This window comes from Drosophila innubila (genome assembly GCF_004354385.1).
Source record: "Drosophila innubila isolate TH190305 chromosome 2R unlocalized genomic scaffold, UK_Dinn_1.0 1_C_2R, whole genome shotgun sequence".
NCBI classification, from domain to species: domain Eukaryota; kingdom Metazoa; phylum Arthropoda; class Insecta; order Diptera; family Drosophilidae; genus Drosophila; species Drosophila innubila.
Window position 1 is genome coordinate 18,858,753 of NW_022995374.1, and position 19,725 is coordinate 18,878,477.

A 19,725-nucleotide genomic window follows, 5' to 3' on the forward strand; every position below is an offset into this window, starting at 1 on the left:
GAAGCGTCTTCTCAAACTCATTTCCCACTATCCAGTCAACATTCTGCAAAAAAGAAAACGCTTCAATGCTCACACATTGAAATTGGCTGTCATCGAGCAAAAGGGAAGAAAAGGGATAACCCATTCCCACTTATAGGGGAATCTGTTGAGATGACAAGTTATTAAGTGCCCAGACTAGATTCCAAGAGGACTCTCTCCCTCACTTCACCCATTATGGCATTCTTCGGGAGTCTGCTTCTCCTCCTTGTCTCACTTTTGGCTTGGAAAACGCCTCTGGTCAGCGGATATCTCAACATTTTCATCAGCCACCACGAGGTGATGAAACTGATGGGTAAGTACCTAATACAACATGGAAAATGTCCCCAACTAGACTCATTGAAGGCAGGGGAAAACATATTTCGATTTCAAAATAATCGTTAAGACAGTTGCGGGAACTTTCACCGGAGACACGCCTCCAACCGAGTCCCCGCCCCAGAGATATGATTAATAGTTGAGGGGCAAAGTGCGACAGGACAAATTCATTGCTTCTCGAAAGGAAAAACAAACAGAGCATGTCTGGTAGAGAGGGGGGGAGTGGGGCTTAGGCCAAGACGTAGGCCACGTCCTAGTCATTAATAGTTCCAAAATAATTGTTGTTGACCATGACGACGACAACAACAACGACCACAAAAGTTGCGCGAAACACGACAAAACAAATCCAAGCACAAATCGATTTCCGGCTTGAGTCACCCTCTCATCCCCTCTCTTCCCTTGTCACCTTCGCCACCCTGTTGACAGCTGCAAGTAGCTGCTTCTTCCTCTCCTCCTGCTCCCTCCCAATCCACTTTCTCTTCCTCCCTCGCTGTACAGTTTGTTGTTTGTTTTGCTGTTTTTCCGTTTGTTGCTTCACGCGAGTTCTCATTATTGATGGTGCCAAGCATTCAAGTGCCTCCAGGTCGACCTTGTGCCTAGTGCCTGCCCTGCTCCTGCTTCCAATCCCAATTCGAGTCCTACAAAATAGTTACTGTAATAGGCATTCATTCGACGTGCCAAGCTGGAATGATGTCGTGTTTCTCCTCACATTGATTAATGGTGCTCGACTTCGAAACGTGAATCGAAACTGTTCCTTCAATTCCGTCTCCTTCTTCTTCCCACTCTCTGTGACCACTCCATCATTCGTCCGTTAACCGTGCACAGCATTTTCCGGCACTTAAATGTAATTGGAGCAAAATGCTTCCATCTCATTATGCAGCTATGTTAGGTTCCTATGAGTAGTCGCTGAATCAGGGCACTCCAATTAGTTAACAGCCTTAAATTAATGCACACAAGTGCTGTACAAATCCGAGATTGATGAATGACTGTGAAATTAGAGCTACAAACCAGTTATTGGGTTAGTAAATCCGTCTCCTTCCTCATAGGGATCTACATCTCTTTTTCTGTAGTTTTTTACTGTCCTGTTTTCTTTTTGCACTTTTGCAATCGATAGCATTTGAGCCATTAACACTTCACAAAGCGCACAGCTGTCTCTTCTTTTCTCTTACTTCTCTTTCATGCTCATCCAGATCGGATTTCATTAGCTTGAAACTCATAGACTATTCCTCTTTATAAATTCCTGTCCTTTGCTTGATTACTGTTTCCCATTTCTCTGCCTCATCTTTAGCCCACCCACAGAGCTCGTTATGTTTTTAACAACCAGTTAAAAGTTCCGCCCCCTTGAATTAAGCACCCTTAGGGGGTTCTTCCAGTTGTAAATGAACAAGCAGCGTGAAATTTAACAAAACTGACCCATTCGATGTGCTCATGAACCACTTTTCTCATTCCTTTCAATTCCAATCATGCCGTTACATGATTTGTTTTGGGGGTTCCACACCCTTACGTCATGCCTATGCCAACCCCAGCCCCCTCCTATAAAACTGACCAGTTTCTGCCTTTCCACAAATAACTTCACTCAACTTTTCAAATGCTTGTCATGATTGACGGAATGCATTCCTTATAACTATTTCCCTTCTTCCATTAAACGTATATTGTAAACTGTAAATATGACTTGAACGATTTCATTTCATTCCCTCTCCGTTCCTCCTTTTAACTATGCTCATATGTCGCTCTACTTTTGCTTTGATAAAGTGACGACAACATTAAAATTAAACAATTTTTACGCTTTTGTGCAAAATGTTACGCTCTGCTTTCCATTTCGTTACGTTGTCCTAGCAACAAGCAATTTTCATCTTCATCTTCGTGTTGCCAGCGACACCATCAGTCAGGGAGGATTTTCCCCCATTTTCCTCAGCATTTCACCCAGCCGACTGCCCCATCAGGAAATCGCTGTGCAGAAGCGCGTAAAAATGCAATTTCAACAAGTTTCACTTTGATGTGCACATTTCTTGGGACCCAAACTCAACCCTCCTAGAAAAAAAAAAAACTACCTCCATATTTTTCCTATCGTAGTGTTCGTAAACACCGTCAAATTTGCCTTTAAATTAAAAGTAAATGCAAACGAAAATTATTTTTAATGAATAGAAAACAGTCCGAAATAAAAGCGCCATAACTAGGGATCGAAAATGTTTCCTTTTCCTTGCTTTCCTTTCTTCTTCTCCTTTCATTCTGGAGTATTTGTTAAGGAACTTTTAACTGTGCCAATTAAATTCCAAACTTGACTCTGATTTCAAGTAAAAAGTGCAGTGCAAGCAAAGGGATAAATCCAAGCGAAGTGTGACATAAATATAAGTAGAAAGGAAGAGAGAGTTTAAGAGATAGCAGGATAATTTCAGGTAATGCGCGTTGCAATCCTTCTAATGACACTAATTATCCTCTTAATCTTTTATGCAAATTATGTGCCAGCTTTGTCAAAGCGAAAAAAACACAGTGAACCAGACACAGTTTTATCCGGGAAACCTATTCTCCCAGACACAGAATTCATTCTATCTCTGTGGCTGCAGCGTCACGTATGTTAGCCATTCAGACATTCCGACAATTGCAGGTAGTGGTAATTATGGTGCGATGCAGGCAACAGGGTGTTAAACAAACTCTCTGCGCCAAGACAGACTCATAAAAGAGGTAAAACTTTTTGCAAGGCGACGGCAAAGTTGGCACTTTGCAGCGATATTAAAGATATGATAGACAGCCAAAGTTCGACAAAGGAAAAGGACTTGAAATCGTAACCAGGTTGAGTGTGGTCGTTATGCGTGAGAGAACTAAAATATAGAAGGAGAACATTTTAAAGACTTGCCAGGACTTTGTGTTCCATTCGCTAAAGAGGCCAATCGAAAAGTTCAAACTTCTTTTTGACAGTGAATCACATCCGTTTCAAATCAAAACTGAATTAATTAAACTTGTCACAAGTGCTTTTAATTTTCCCATTTCACTATCTCTTTCCATATCCATATCGTTGTTGTCCTAGGACAGACAAACAGCGACAACAGGAGTTTGGGGCTGAGTAACATTGTCCTTTTCGTATGTTTGTGCATATTTAATGCGAGTCACTTTGAGGTTATGTTTGTGTTTTTATACCCGTTACTTAAAAAATAAGTAAAAGGATATATTGTGTTCGTTGGAATGTATGTAACAGGGAGAAGGAGGCATCTCTAACCCCATAAAATATATATATTCTTGATCAGCATCAACAGCCGACTCGATATAGCCATGTCCGTCTGTCCGTCCGTGTGAGCGCCTAGATCTCAGAGACTATAAGAGATAGAGATATCAAATTTGGCACACAGATTTCTATAGACGACACGCACGTCAAGTTTGTTTTAAATCTTTGACACGCCATCTTCCGCCCCCGCAAATCGCAAAAAAAAACTTTATGGTAAATAACGTTATCTATTAATATTATCTATAGTATCACATAACCGCATCAAGATCGGACAAGTAGAACGGAAGTAATAGCTAACCAAAGTTATTAATAGAGTATTTTTTTCAATACAATCACCTAAAAGCAGTAGTTTTTATTAGGTACTAATTTCTTTAAAGTACTTTTATATATATTGAAATAAGTAATGGATAACCTATGGTCGGGATCTGGACTATAGCCATTCCCACTTGTTTATGTTTAGACGACGGTGCTTCTCCTTAATGTATGAATAAGGACAGTTGCAGTTGCTTTCCCTCTAGTCTGTTCCGTGCAGTTTGTCAGTGGAAATGGAAGCGAGAGTAGCACACTTTGAGAGCACTTTGAAAAGCTGGCAGCTCAGCGGGGTGCATAACAATTTGGGATTCAAAAACAAAATGAAACTGTTAAGGAAAACGGCATAGGAATAGGGATAACAAACTGAGGGGAATGGGGTGATGGAAGGCCCTAGTAGAGCCACGGATAAAAGCCAAGGAAAAATGCTTTTTCTTGTTCTGTAATTGGATTTCAAATTGTTTTAAGAATCGAGAATGCACGCACACTCGCTTCAAGCCGGAAATACAACATTCAACATCCGGCACAGACAATAGACACACACACACACACACACAGAGAGAGAAGAAGAAGAACAGTCTAAAGGGTCTGGGCCTGGCAGTAAAGTTGAAGAGAGTAAACAGCATTTGCGACTCTCAATGCAAAGCGGGGCCAAGACAAACGCTGACGCGGCTTAGCCTGATCCCGGGGAGTAAATGATGCAACATAAAGCACCAGACTAGGAATGAACTAAGGGAGACGGGAAAATGGGGCAGCTGTGTGACAACAATGAAAGCGGATGAAGAAATTTAATTTCACGTCTTTTTAACTCGAACATCTCCAGCTTGAAGGGAAGTTACTTTTACCAGGGTGCAGGGTTGGGGGATAATAATGCTCCCATAGCTAGTTAGTGTTATTATGACCAAAATAATGACGATGATGATGATGATGATAATGTTGTAGTCTCGCCTTTAATCGAGTTAGACTACACTTGACACCTTTTAATATTTGGTTCCCTTCTCCTTCCTCTGGGGGTAACCTGAGAGCGAAAGCCAATTGACGACCCTTAAATGGCAGACGGATTCCAATTTCATTATTATTGTGACTTGGGTTTTGTTTACCGTACATTCCCCTCATGTCGAGAAAATCAATTTCCGTTCAAGGTGCAAAGTGGAAAGGGGGAAATTTGCGGGCAGAGTAAACAGAAAATGCACAAAATTACAAAATTTCCACACAGCACAGGATAAAACTATTTAGTAAGGGGGGTAAGGGTGTTACAAAGTAAATTGTGGCATAAACTTTTGCTGTACGTCTCTCAATCTCATTGTGCTTCTAAATTTTCCATTTTCCATTTGCAGGACTGGAGGCGGACTTGTTTTACGTGCACGAGGGAGCCATTAACACATACGCGATGCACTTTACGGTTCCCGTTCCTGCCGATGTTCATGAGCTGGAGTTCTCCTGGCAGAGTCTCATCGCCTATCCGGTAAGACAACGTCATATTCAGTATCTCAAATCCTTTGTAATCACTTGAAATTTGCTTTGCACTCCATTAACTTGGCTTAAACAACGAATAGTTGCGCTACACAATCAGCATCGAGTACGCCAACGACCAGGATGCACTAGGTACGCCCACACTGAGTATTCCACACAAAGGTCTTGTGCCGCAGGAGATTGAGTCATTTCTGGTCTATCTGCCCTGTACGGGCAATGCCACCCTCCAGCTGCCCGTTAATGTTAACATGGTCGTGCAGGGACCGCCTCGCTTCAATGACACCCGACTCCACTTCAAACGCACCAAGATCTGCACCAAGGGTAAGTCTGGACCTCTGTCAATAGTCAGTTTCTGACTGGTCATCATCGTTGTAACTGTCATTTGCCATTATATAGGCATTTCACCGGAGCCCAACCAGTCGCCAGCCCCCGCACACGCCCCCTCGCAGGGACCAGCCTTGATGAGCGCGGCCGCCTGTGCTTTGGGCCTGGTACTGGCCGTGGGCCTTGTGGCCAGCATGATGTATGTGCGAGCACGCAAACAGCTGCGTCAGGACTCGTTGCAGTAAGTCCAGTTCAATCCAAGTCCATCAATTCAATTATCACACGAGCTCTTCACCTCTGCTCTCTCTCTCTCTCTCTCTACTCTCTCCCCTTTCTCGCTCAGCACCAGCTTCACCACCGCCGGCTATGGCAGCCATCAAAATGTGTTCATTCGCCTTGATCCTCTCGGACGACCGCCGAGTGCCACAGGCTCCTATGCGACCATTGCCAGCCTCAACAAATATACATCGGAGTCGAAAAAATCCTGCAGCCTTTTCGATCGTAAGTCCACCTCTACACTGAAAAAAATGACCAACTTCTAAAATCAATAACATTCATCTTAAATATTTTGTTCCTAAAATAAGAAAATTTATTTAAAAATATTAATCTAAAAAATCAAAGTTGAGACCATATTACGAATACTAAGAATATTAATCTAAAAAATCAAAATTTTTAGTACAAAAATAAATCTTAAATTGTTAGGAAAGTATAAATATGTACCGTGGCGCTCTGGTTAGAGAAACCGCTTAAGTTGTGACGTAGTAGGCGCCGGTTCGTATCCCACTCCATACCAAACTAAAGTAACATTTATAAATTTACCAAGACAAAATAATAAGATGTTTAAATTTTTAATTTTTTTATCTATTGATTTTAGTTTTAGGAACATTTATACTTAAAATAAGAACTTGGTCTTATTTTAAATGTTCTTAAAACCAAGATGTGTTTTCTTAATCTAAGAATTTTATGTTATCGATGCATTTATTAGACCAAAATTCTTAATTTTGAGACCAAAATCTTGATTTAAAAATTTTTTTTTTATCAGTGTACTTCCAACCCCCTAATTTCTCAACGCTTCACTTCTTTACAGGATTCAGAGGCCCTCCAACGCCCACACCATATGCTACCGCCCTATTGCCCATGGGTGACCAGACGGCCGAGACTATTTACTCCAAGCCAGAATCAGTTTGTCCCTCGAGAATATCCTACTACGCCTCCTCACAGCTGACCCAGGTGAGTCTGATGCTTGTATCTGATGCTCGTGGTCACACGATGGCACCCTAGGGGTTGATTTACACCCCCCAGGTAAATCACAGCCTTTGATATGTTGCGACACGTGGCAGCTACAAATGGAAATGAATCCCGTTGAAGTTCCATCCGTTTCCATGGCCACAAGACTTCAACTGGCTTCATTTCCAATTTGTGGCACTCACCAGACCCAGCCGATGATTGCTCCCAAGGCTATATCTCCATAACCCAATCCCAAAACACGAGGCCACCTTTCTACGACGATAAAAATTAAATTCTAATTTATATTTACGAGCTGATAAAGCTCCTGCCGAGCGTTAAACTCGCAACAAGAGCCATTCATAAATATAGTACTCCATCTCTCCTCTCTGCCTTCCATCAGATTGCCACCTGCCGGCGGGTTATAGTACTAGGGGTTGCTTTGGGGGTATCTCTGGAGTTGGGGCAAGTTTTGCGTGGCACTCACGTACTTCATGCCACGAGGAAAAGCGACCCACAGACACACTGCCGGAGCAACAGAGGTGAATTATGTAGATACGAGTGAGTGTCTGAGTGCGTGAGTGTGTGAGTGTCTGAGTGGAGTGAGTGTCTCAGTATGACTGTGAGTGTGGAGTAAATGAATGGAGGACCGTGTGAGTCTGTTTAGATAAGCAGAATGTGCTTCAGAGTACCTAACACAAGCACCCATGTCTGTTCCTCTATCTTCTTCCTTGCCACTGGCGATTGCTTTTCCAAATACTCAATGGGTGGAAATTAGGAAACTAAATTTAAATAGAAACACAATAGAAACCAGCAAAAAGCAGATATCAAACCACAAGAATAATCTGTAGCACATAAACTGAACTTCTTACACATTGTATCCTCTTTACTATCTTCCACTCTCCCCCTTTCTTTTGTTTTTTTAGCTTTCCCTCTGCTTCTTTTTTACACAAATTTAACTTTTTGGCGTTGGCAAATCTCTTGCAAATTAGAATAAATTATTTAGCAGCTTCTTTTCTTCTGTTTTTCCTGGTAAACAGTTCATAGACCCAAGCGACGCCATCGTTTAATTTTCCTCTCCGTCTTTCACTCTTCCTTCTCTATCTCATGATTGTTAGGCTCATTTTCGTCACCATCTTCTAACGCAATTTCCATCGTCGCATAATTAAATATTCAATTTCCATAGAGACTCCTTTGGATTTTTATTTGATGCTTGTTTCTTAACATTTTTGCTCCTCCTTTGTCCTCTTCAGCGTTATATTTTCCTCCCCTAAGCATTTGTTTGTTTGGACTTCAATTTTATACTCATTATGGTAACGGTTTCGAAGCAATCGCCTGAATGGAGTCAGACACATAGATTCACTTAGCCAACTTCATGGATATCTGAATATCTACCAAGAGTCGAGAGACAGACAATAAAATGAATTTGCAGCCAAAATTGAAGCCCCAAATTGGAGTCGAGTGTTGCATATGTGTGTTGTCTATGGATTTTAGGGGCTGCTTGCCATAATTATTGTTGTTCTCTTGATAGAACACACATTCCAGCAAATTTCGTCGTACAGGAAAAAGCAGAGTTACAGGGAGGAAGAGAGAGATTGAGAGGGAGAGGGAGAGACACTCATTTAGACAAACAATTATATCCAAGTGCACACACACACACACACACTGATCTGCTCACTTGTGTGGAAATATCTCATTTTATGTGGCTGTGTGGAGCTGCTGCCTTTCTCCTTGCCGCCCTTGCTGCCTTTTCTGTGGCTTCTATTAAATCAGTCTATAAATGTTGGCCAAATTGCTTTAATGTGCAGTGAAAGTTTAACTAACGACAGCGGGGACTACAACAATAACACCAGATGGAAGAGGAGGAAAAGAGTATGAAAATGTGTGGAGATGGGGGAAGTAGCGGGGGGTAAATAACAATAAAAACAACAGCGAACAGAAGCCAGACTACAGCTGTTGAAACATGACTTTGTGCTTGTTTAGAAACACTTGCAAAATATTATTGCAGTAGCAACAACAATAAGTGCCTCCCCCCTATAGAGAGGGTAGGAAGGGGAAGGGAAACTAACCGCGGTTAGCCGGACCCGAAGCTAGGAAAACTACACACCATGTGCAGAGGCAGCAAACAAAAGAAAAACGATGCAAACATTGAAAGGCATTAGGATATTGGATCAGGACTAAGCTCAGGCTGAGCATAAGAAAAGGGATAGCAAAGAGGTTGGGCAGAAGAATGTGGACTAACTGCTGCGGTTGAGCAAAGACTGGGGCAAAAGGGATGAGGGGATGTTTTGCAAAGCAACTCAACATTAGGTAGAAAGCTGGAAAACTGCGTATGGAGAACAACAAACTAAGTTAGAGAGAGAGAGAGAGAGTAAAGCAAAAATGATAGAAATTAATTCCATGGAGCATGCCAGGGATGGAGTATTTTATGGAGATTACCAGAAAGATTCCCCCAACATGAACAGGTGCTAATTAAAAATGTTGTCGTTGCCTCATTAAAGAAATTTGTAAATCAACCTGCAAATGACGCGCGCAGCATGACAAAAGTTAAGCCTATGCCTAAAAGGGGCATGAAAAGGTAAGGGAGAAGGGGAGTACAGAAGTGTCCCCTTCTTTTGGGGGCAGCACGTACGCTGTTAATGGATTTCCCACTGTTGTGCTTTTGATTAAAACGCATTATTTACATGTGCCACACAGCTTTGTATATTTCATGGCGAGGCAGCAAATTTAATGTGTGCCGGTTTAAAGTAAGGTCAAACGGGGTTAAGGGGCAAGTGGAAATTGTCGTTTGCCATAGCTTGACAAATAGCAAAGAGTTAACTTGATTTTGGTTCAACTTTTGCATTTTCTTAGCTCTACAATTTCGTTGAATTTTCCTGTCCGGATAAAGGCAAACTACGGCGAATGCCTTTGTCTGCCATTATACTATTGATTGCTTCCTTGCAGCCGCAGTTAGACAAACTCAAGTAACTGCTGGCTGTTGGCAGTTACGCTTTTAGCCAGTCCCCCAGTTAGAGAGGAGAAAGAGAATAGAAGAGAGAGAGTGGATTTGGTTTTGTGTGAGATTTGGACAGTTGCAGTTGCCTCTGTGGTTTTCACACCAGCCACTTGACCAAATGTGTCTGTTTCTCCACTCAGATTTCATTGCGGTCAGTTACATTAATGTGTCCTACATATAGCAAGGATTAGAGTGTGGGAAAAGCTGAAAAAGTAGCACACAGATGCAATAAAAAATTCATGATCTACCTTAAAGTTTGTAATAGTAAATGTATTTAAATGGAAAACCCATTTTCCTGGAAATTCCAGTGGTTTTTATTTCTTAAAGCTTTTATAAACTTGCAAAGTTGTTAATAAATTTAAACTTAATGTTTTTTATCTATTCAGTAAATATAATATAATTAAATTTTACATCATTACTCCCGTTAAAAATGTTTCTCTCTGTCGACGGTTTTAAGTCGACGTTTAGTAAATAAATAAATAAAATATTAATAAGAAGGTAACTCATTTTCTCCCTCTTTTTCTTGCTCTTTTCTGTTACAACAAAAAGTAAACTCAGCTCTTAATATGCTTCAATTAATCAAATATTTAAACAATGCCTAAACAATCAGTCAAACACATTTAAATCAACTTTCAATCAATGGAAATTCGTTATTTAATACAAATTATTCACTGTAAATTTTCCACGAAGTAGGCGCAGTAGTGGGCGTGGCCTGCAGCACGCGATGCTTAATTGAAAGACAATTACCTGTAATTAAATGTGCGTATAAGGGGGCGTCACGTTTTATTGGAGCCTTTGGCATTGGCTTTTGGGCCTTTTTAATTATGCATTAGACGCTTTTGAGCTGGCAACTTTTTGTGGTGTCCCAACAAAAAGCGGCGCCCAGCCAAAAGTTCCCAAACTGTTATTAAATGCCGAATACTAAAGGCCTAACGAGCGAGAGAGGGAGCAAGAGAATTGGGAGTCTGTCGGTTAGACAGGCACACAAATCGATCAGGCATAAATCAAACGAAAATTCAAATTAGTTTGCCAGCCAATTAGAAGGCTCAGCAGTTTGTCCTGGCAGCAGCCAAATGCGAAATTAATGAGACTTTTCACAGTTTGTGAGCTGCACAAAAAAAAAGGAAACTTGAAATTCCACGTACCACATTTCAAACCTGATTAAAGAGTCGACTGACAAACTTGCCTGTCAGTTAAATTGAAATCTAATTGAGCCCCAGAAAGCAAACGAGCTCAGGTTGACAGTTGACTAATTTAAGTTCATTTGGCAGCCGTTTTTGCCTTGTAATGCCAAGGTGACAAGGCGTATACGTAATATTTTGTAGCACTCTTTGTTGCTGGCATTCCGTGGCACCCTTTACAACTGCAACAGCAACAGCAACAGAATCAGCAACAGTATCAGCAGCATTTGCATATTTGCAAGTTGTGTCAAGCAAATAACAATTCAAACTATGCACAGTGGGGCAAGCACACAATTAAAGTGACAAAAAAATACTAAATACTCAGTCTAGAAATTTCTTAATTTATAACAATATTTAAAAATTCAATTCTAAAAAATATTAAAAATTAAAAGTAATGAAAATAATTAATTGCAATAAATAATTGAATGAATGAGTTGGAATATTGAATTTTTTTATAATAAAGAGACTAAATTGTTTGCAATGAATAAGTTTATTTACTATTATATTTCTAACTTATGAAAAACAATTATAATTTAAAATGTATTTTTTATGAATTAATTAATACTTAACTTTTATGCAATACTTTATTTAACTATATTCAAAATAACAAAAAATTTACCTAGTTTTTAATCAATTTCTAACCACGTTGCAAGGTTAACATTTAGCTGGTGCTGTTGCTGCGATTGTAGTTGCTGTTGTTGCTGCTGCTGTCGTTGCTGCTTCTGTTGCTTTGTTGCATGTCAGCTTGTGCTGCATTTTGGTTGCTGGCAAACGCTGGCAAAATTGTCATCAAGCTTTTTTAATTACGAGCCAGCTGCGGGAGAAGTTAACGCTGCGGTTCTCTAGGAGTGTGTGTGTGTGTGTATGTGGGCAGTCGTAGAGCTGCAAATGACATAAACAAATCAGACGCCTGTCAAGTGTATGAGCCGAAATTTGTGTCTATGCCAAAGCGTGTGTGTGTGAGTGCGGGTGTGTAAGGGTGTGTGTGTGTGCAAGTGTCATTTGCAGGCCAGCAGCCAGTGTCACCAACCCCCTCCCCCCCTTGAGTTGCAGCCACCCTGTGCTGTGTTGTGTTGTGTTGTCATTAGAAATGTCACAACAAAGCCAAACAGCTGCAAAGCCAACGTCAACATTGCCAACGCTTTGAGCGACGTTGTTGCCGCTTGTCGTTTGTTGTTGTTGCTTTTTGGTTATGTGTTGCCAAGTGTCGCCTCGTTGGCAAGCAAGCAACATGCCCCCTCCCCTAACAGCTTGTCCCCTGTCCCTTGCTTTGTATGCCATCCAATGCCGCATAGAGTTTAAATTTGTGCAAATTTATACTAACAAGCAGCGCACCGCTCCCCCTTCCCCTCCTCCTCATACTCTTTCCACTCCCCCTCCTCTTTCCCTCTGCAACCACAGCCTCACAGTTGCCAGTTTGCCAGCTATTTTGTGGCTGCTTCTCATTCCCATCCACATCTCTACACAACAAAAAAATTCGGGATTCCAGAATACAATCAATTCATTGCAGTGTCAAAAGTACGCTAGTCTTAGATTATCTTAAGTCAAGTACAAATTACTTGATTCAAGCACGATATTTCTCAGTCATATTAAGATTAGCAAAGCTCTGCAAGTTTTTTTATTTAACTAGATCATATATTTTAGGCTTCTTTGACTTTTTTATTTATATGTTGAGTCCTTGCTATTTTATACGCTTATTTTCTTAATTTCACAATAGTATCCTAAATAAATACTGAAAGAATAAATGCCAAAATTAAGAATTTGAATATGCATTTTATAGCTTATTTCCACGACAGCACATTTGGCTCATTCGACGCCATTTTCATCATTTGGCCCAAATGTGGACTTCATTTCAGTAAAAAATCCGAATGATCATTTTGGCTCATTCATAATGAATGAGCCGATATTTTATCATTCGCCACGTCGATTTTCAGTATTTTTTTATCGAACACGCGATGTTTATCGATAAGCTCGTGAAAAAAAAGCAATTATCACCTTAACCAGCTGTTTTCATCAATATAAACGGTAGGCATTAAATTTGCGCCAATTAGAATATCATAATAAATATTAAAATGTTGTTATTGTCTGCTTTTTATAATTTGTGCACAGAAGCCAAACAGCTGATTTGCTTTGGGTGTCTTAACAGTTTCACATTTGGTCGTGGAAAGCCAAATATGAGCCACATTCAAATGTGAGCAAATGTGGCAAATGTGAGTGGTCGTGGAAATAGCCTATTAGACTGCTATTTTTTTCGGTGTATCCTCATTGCAATTCTCATCTAACTTCTCGTATTTGTAGTGTCAATGCAAAGCTAGATGAGAACTGCGAAATAGTCCGACAGTTGACATCAGCGAATGCTTTTCAGTTTTCAGTTTAAGCAATAAGAAACAACACCAACAACAGCAACAACAGCAACAACAACATAAACAAAAACAACATGACAAGCCATGGCAATATTGTCTATTTGACATGCACTTTTAATATGCTCCACAAAAATAACCTTGCTTTTGGACTCGAAGTCGAAATGATGATGAGAGGAGGAGTGAAAGAGTGGATAAGGGGTAGGGAGGTGGGGTCAATGAGGGTTGCCTTTTCGCTTCAGGCACAAAAAGAGTTGCATTTCCAGTTGAAATTGGTCATCAAGCAGAGAAGTTGGTTATTTGATGCGTTTGCAATTGCAACGAGAAATATGAGCTCAACTTCAAGGGGAATGGAATGAAAATAAAAATGTAAATGAGCTCAAATATAATCTGACCCCGATTTTTAATTTCAATGACCAGTTAAAAACAAATTGCAACTGTAACTGTGACTTTTAATAAGCATTTTTCATGTTTAATTATAACAAACAAACCGCTGTAATAAAATCTGTATAAAAAACTACTTAATATAGTTGGGAAATGTAGTCTGGAAATTTAATATTATATTTTACATTTATTTATACACTTTCTACATACATTTATTTATTGATTTTTTTATTCCTATTAATATTTTCTATATGCATTTATTTTACGTATTTAACAGCATCAGAAAAAAAAAGAACAGCAATTTATGTATAAAAAGCCGAAAAATGATGTTTGAAAACAAATTTTACATTTTAAATAGAAAGAAAAAAGTTATACTTACTTATCTGACAGCTACTAAAAGCAACTGACGCAATAAATTATTCGACCAAGAAAATTGTGAAGAAAATTCAAAATAAAATTTGATTGGCAGCAAAAAGTGGAAACATAACCATAATACAAAGTCATATAAATATATATATACTTACTAATTTATTTAACAGCTTTTAAAAGCAATAGTGAAATTGTTCAAGCAAGAAATGTGCTAAGAACATTACAATTTAAATTTGAATAATAAATTTCGGATTGACAGAAAGTTTAAGTCTTGAATAAGCTTGTTGGGCTGATAAAATAAAAATAGATGGTATATGTCATAGGATTACTGTTTGGCATAGATTCAATAGATTTAATTCAGGCGAGATATATAAGTGACATATCCTTAAACTACAGTTTCTCCCTGCTGCGATTAATGCTAAGCCGATTACATAAAATCTAATTACACTTGACCTGCGCTCATAAGAGATAACAGAGATAAAAGATAATAGATAGCGAGCAATAAACATACAAAATTATAGGTTAAAATGTGCTGCTTTCAATACGTATTCCAGGCTACTCCCTGGTTACTCCTGCCCTGGTTGGAAGCCATTAAAAGAGACGCAGACACTTTTGTTGTCCTTGCTCGTTGTTCCCGTCTCCAACTCCAACTCCAACTGCAGTCCAGGAATTGTGGACAAAGCGTTCGCTTTTGCATGTTGTTGGTTGTTGGTTGTTGGTTGTTGTTTGTTGGTTGTTGCACGACAAGGATTTATCGCCAGCGAGGGGAGCGTGTTGATGAGCTGGTCTAAAACCAGTCAGGAGCTCAGTTGGAGTTAAAGCTGGAGTTGGAGCTGGTAGCTTGGATGATGGAGTGCGATATTGTTGCGTTTTAATTGAATTTTCTTTGTGTGACAGCTAACCGACAGCGACAACCAGGACAACAACAAAGCAACACAACAGGACAAAGTTGAAATCACAAAGCTGCAAGGGCCAAATACGGCAACTGGCCGAGAAAAGTGGCAATAACGGCAATAATGAATGAAATTCACTAACAAAAGCCAAACAACTATTGTTTTTATTGCTGTCGCTGTCAATGTTGTTGCCTGTTGTTGTTGTTGCTGTTCCTTTTGTTGTCCTTCTGCATTTTCTGCTTTGTCCTTTTACATTGTCCAGACCGCGATGTATTCCACAATTTTATTGTCGCCTGAAATGGAGCTGTTATTTTTAATAAGCTAAATTGTTGGCCAGTCTCAGGTGGCATTCGATTCGAGCGGTTTTTCCTGTTTTTCCTGCTTTTCCTTGGCTTTTTATGAAGATTTACGCATTGGCAACAAATGTGGCTACATTTATGTAAATTTCCACACCAAATTAACAAAGAAATGAAGAGATTTTTCTTGAGTTTATTAGCTCAGCTTTCCCATAGAGCCAAAATCGTTGCTTTCCTAGAAAATCTTTGGGTAAATGATTTTCGCTGTGTGTTTTATGAAAATAAATGAGCTGTTCCTCGCTCTCACGCTCTTCCCCTCTCTCTCTCTCTCTCTCTCGCTATCTTTATCCCGCTTGTTTGCCTGTGCCTCCAAAAACCTTGTTTATACAACTCCGCTCGCTATTTTCCACAGCTGCGTTCCACGTTTTTCCCCATTGTTGTTGCTGTTGTTGTCAGTGCTCCTCTAGGGCCTGAGGCTTGACTACCCCTACTCATCCGCATCCCCCCTTTCCACCCCTGGTTGCTCCCGGCCCTGGCACAAGGCTATGCAAACATAATGCTCGACGAATTAAAGCTTTTTGCCAACCAATAAATTATTCATGTCGTAAGACAACTACGGCTGTCCTGGCTGTCCCGGCGGAAATGGCACAGCCCTAGTCCTTGCCTCTCTCTCTCTCTCTCTCTATACTCTGCTCCTGTTCCAGCTCCTCTCCACACACACCCCCTACTTGATATAGTCAAATTATGGCGAGTCTTTGACGACGTTGGCAACGCCAAACCCGAACTCGAACTACAATCAGCTTGGCAGTTGGCAACATCAGCAGTTTCTTCAAGCGGAAACGGAACTCAATTCATTAAAATGAATGAACGAAGCGCAGCCAAGTGCATGACTAACGGTAAACGGATGCAAACTGAAAGATGCAAATCCGGCAACTCCAAATTGCGTTTTCATTGCCCTTTTTGCCCCCATTCCACCTTTTTCTGCCAAACAACGCATCAACTTGTCTAATACCAAAGCCAAGTTCATTTAATTTTATATTAAGATGAAGATCTTCCCAAGGGGTTACAGCTTACGGTACCCTTAATTATGGTTTACTTTAGATGTTACTTTAATGAAAAGACAATTACACTAGGCAGCAAAACACAACATTTAATGTAATGTGTGCTTCAACATCTCAGATATCCAAAAACTTTATGTAGATAAGTCTGACTAACTTTAAACTTTCTTAACTTTATCAAAACTAAATAGCTTTTTAAACTAAATTCATTTTGAACTCAAATTTTATTAATATAAAAAAAAAATTTCCTCAATGTATCTTGTTTTCGAATTTTATATTTGAAACTTTAATATTTTTTAAGTTTTCACGTTTTCCAAGTTTTTCCTTTTACTCAACTCCTTTTATCGTAATTAGTATAAATCGACACTTTAAACCAGGGACCAAAACTATTTTAAGAAATATCCAAAAATGTCACTTTTAATGGTCATTTAAAGACTTTTTTTTATAAATACAAATTGTAGGTGACTTTTATTAAAAAAAAAATAAAAATTGAAAATAATTAATATTTTTGATTTTTATTTTATTAGTCGTTTGTAAGTCTTTCAATTCTTTTTTGTTAAATAAAGTAATAGTCTCAAAAGTCTTTAATTTTTGAGGAATTAATTTAATTTAATTTAACTTTATTTAATTTAATTTTACTTGTAAAGTTGCTAGTTTCAAAGTGTAACCAACTTCAACTTTTATAAAACTTTGTTAAAACTCAACCGATTTTTAAGCCTCCAAATTCATTCTGCATTCAAATATAATTAGTTTCGGTTGTAGACTCTGTGTACAATATATGTTAATATAAATTTTTTAAATAAAAAATTAATGATATTATTGTAATATTTAACTGTTTTCTAACTTCTTTTAGGCCTGCAGCATGTCCACCCCGAAGAGCAGTCGTGGCAACGTCAGTGGCAGCCTCTTTGGTGGCATTGCAACAGGCAGCACCATCACGGTGGCCAGCCACGGTCACAGTGAGAAGACCAAGGAGCGATTGCGTCGCATACCCAGCGTACAGCCCGGGGCATTGAACTATGAGCAGCTAATTAAGGAGGGCACCTTTGGTCGCATCTATGCTGGCAAATTGGGCGAAACTTGTGATGCGCTGGTCAAGACGGTCATCGATGGCGCCTCGTTGACTCAGGTGGCCTGTCTGCTGCAGGATGCCTCGCTCCTCATCGGTGTTAGCCATCAACACGTACTGGCGCCATTGCTGGCCAATACCGAGCTGCCCGGTCCGCCAGAGATTGCATATCCCTATCCGTCCAAGGGCAATCTCAAAATGTGAGTTCCATCAACTATTTTTTAATTTCAGCTTTTTATTTATTCATCTATTTAATTCTTTAATTTACTAGTGATTTTCATATTATTTTATATGACTACAAAACTATGTGCTATTCACTTCGTTTTTACACATTTTTTTTTTAATTAATAACTTACATATAATAATTTAAGTATTTTGAAATCTCAAAAAAAGACATAATTTAAAATTTTCTATAATTAAGAAAAATATTTTCGACAAATGGATATTTTTATAACTATATGGCGATTTTAAAACAAAGGCAAATTTTTAAAACGAGGGTAATATTTTTTTCTGAGTGCTCAATTGAAAATTATAGACCCCTGTAGTTTTTTTTAAGTACGGGGTCTAAAAAAGGACCAACTTCTAAAAATAAACAGTGATGGAAAAAATTGATTTTCAAATAATGATAAAAAGTTATGAGAGCTTAAAGTTTTCTAAATAGCATAAAGGGGAAAGTAAAGAAAAAAGTAAAAGAAAAAATGGAATTTTCCAATTTTGATGCTAATTTAAATTAGAGTTGAGTTGTCGATTTTTCATGAAAATCGATTTATTTAACTCGATTGATGGTCAAAGATATGTTTGAGCTTAGTTAGTTAAAAATTGCCTCCCGAAAAATTCTTTTTTATATTTCGCTGTATTTTAACATCACTATCATAAATATTTTCATATTATTGTTTAGTGATAATTTCTTTTGCCTTCGTTGTATAGTTACTTACAGAAGTCTCGGGAGTCCAGCACGGCTTTAAGCACTCGACAACTGGTGGAGTTTGGACTGCATATTACGAAGGCTCTGGCCTATCTGCATTCCCTGGGAATTGTGCACAAGGATATTGCCACACGCAATTGCTAGTAAGTATAAGGGGGAATCACAAGGGAAGAGGCAGAAAATCTAACTTGGTTTTGAATACAGTCTGGATGAGGAGGCCTATGTGAAGATCTGCGATAGTGCACTCTCGCGAGATCTCTTTCCGGATGATTACGACTGTCTGGGTGACAATGAGAATCGTCCTTTGAAGTGGTTATCGCTGGAGTCGTTGCAGAAGAAAGTCTATGCGACACAGGGTGATGTATGGTCACTGGGCGTGCTCTACTGGGAGCTGGTCACACTGGCCCAAATGCCACACGAGGAGGTGGATATATTCGAGCTTACCAATTACCTGGCTGCCGGCTATCGTCTGGAGCAGCCCGTCAATTGTCCGGATGAATTGTAAGTAGCATTAGAAACCCTTCTTCAATTCCAAACCAAAAACAAATAATTTCCGCAGCTTTACGGTCATGAATTGTTGTTGGCACTCGGAGCCAAAGCAACGTCCCACTCCCTCCCAGCTGTTGTCCTATCTGCAGGACTTTCACGTCGATCTGGGCATGTATATCTAAGGAACTGATAGCACTCCAGGCAAAGGACTTAAGTGCGGATTAACTTGAACTTGAATAACTGAATGCATAACTAAACTAAATTAATTGAAAACATTTGCATTTTAAATGTGAGATTTACCTGTTACGAGTAGATGTTTGATGTCTGTACAGAAAGACCGAGAGACAGAGAGCTAGAGAGAGAGAGAGAGAGAGAGAGAAAGGTCAAAGGTCGAATATTGTGTAAGTAGAAATTAAGGCGTTCAAATGGCACAAAACAAAACCAATTATAATATCAACAACCACAAGTTGCATACAATTGCACTTAACCAATAATTCATACGTAAACAACAATAAAACTCAGTTGCAGTTTCCCTTGTTCCCAAAAACGTTTTCGCCCCCAATGCAAACAATACACAAATTAAATATTGATAGCACACATTGTCTTAAGAATTCTCAACAATTTTCGATGTTGAAAACAATGCGAATGCGTTTTTGGGAACGCCCTACGAATAAGTACAGATTGAGCATTTAAGTAGTTAGAAATTGAATACACATAAGATTGCAAACAGATAAATAATATATATATATATATATATGATTGTGAAATATTGAGAATGCATATTTTATTGAATGTGTCCAAG

At 39.2% G+C, this 19,725-nt stretch overlaps 1 protein-coding gene across 1 annotated transcript; it reads left to right on the top strand.

Moving 5' to 3' along the window:
• The first annotated feature begins 213 nt into the window (after positions 1 to 213).
• Positions 214 to 19,214, top strand: LOC117783745 (tyrosine-protein kinase Dnt). The gene is made up of 10 exons (XM_034621288.1): positions 214 to 331; positions 5,218 to 5,345; positions 5,437 to 5,674; positions 5,750 to 5,918; positions 6,021 to 6,178; positions 6,765 to 6,907; positions 17,294 to 17,709; positions 18,437 to 18,577; positions 18,639 to 18,935; positions 18,994 to 19,214. The coding sequence occupies exons 1-10, from the start codon at positions 214 to 216 to the stop codon at positions 19,103 to 19,105; spliced, it is 1,920 nt and encodes a 639-aa protein (XP_034477179.1). The 3' UTR covers positions 19,106 to 19,214.
• The last annotated feature ends 511 nt before the right edge of the window (positions 19,215 to 19,725 follow it).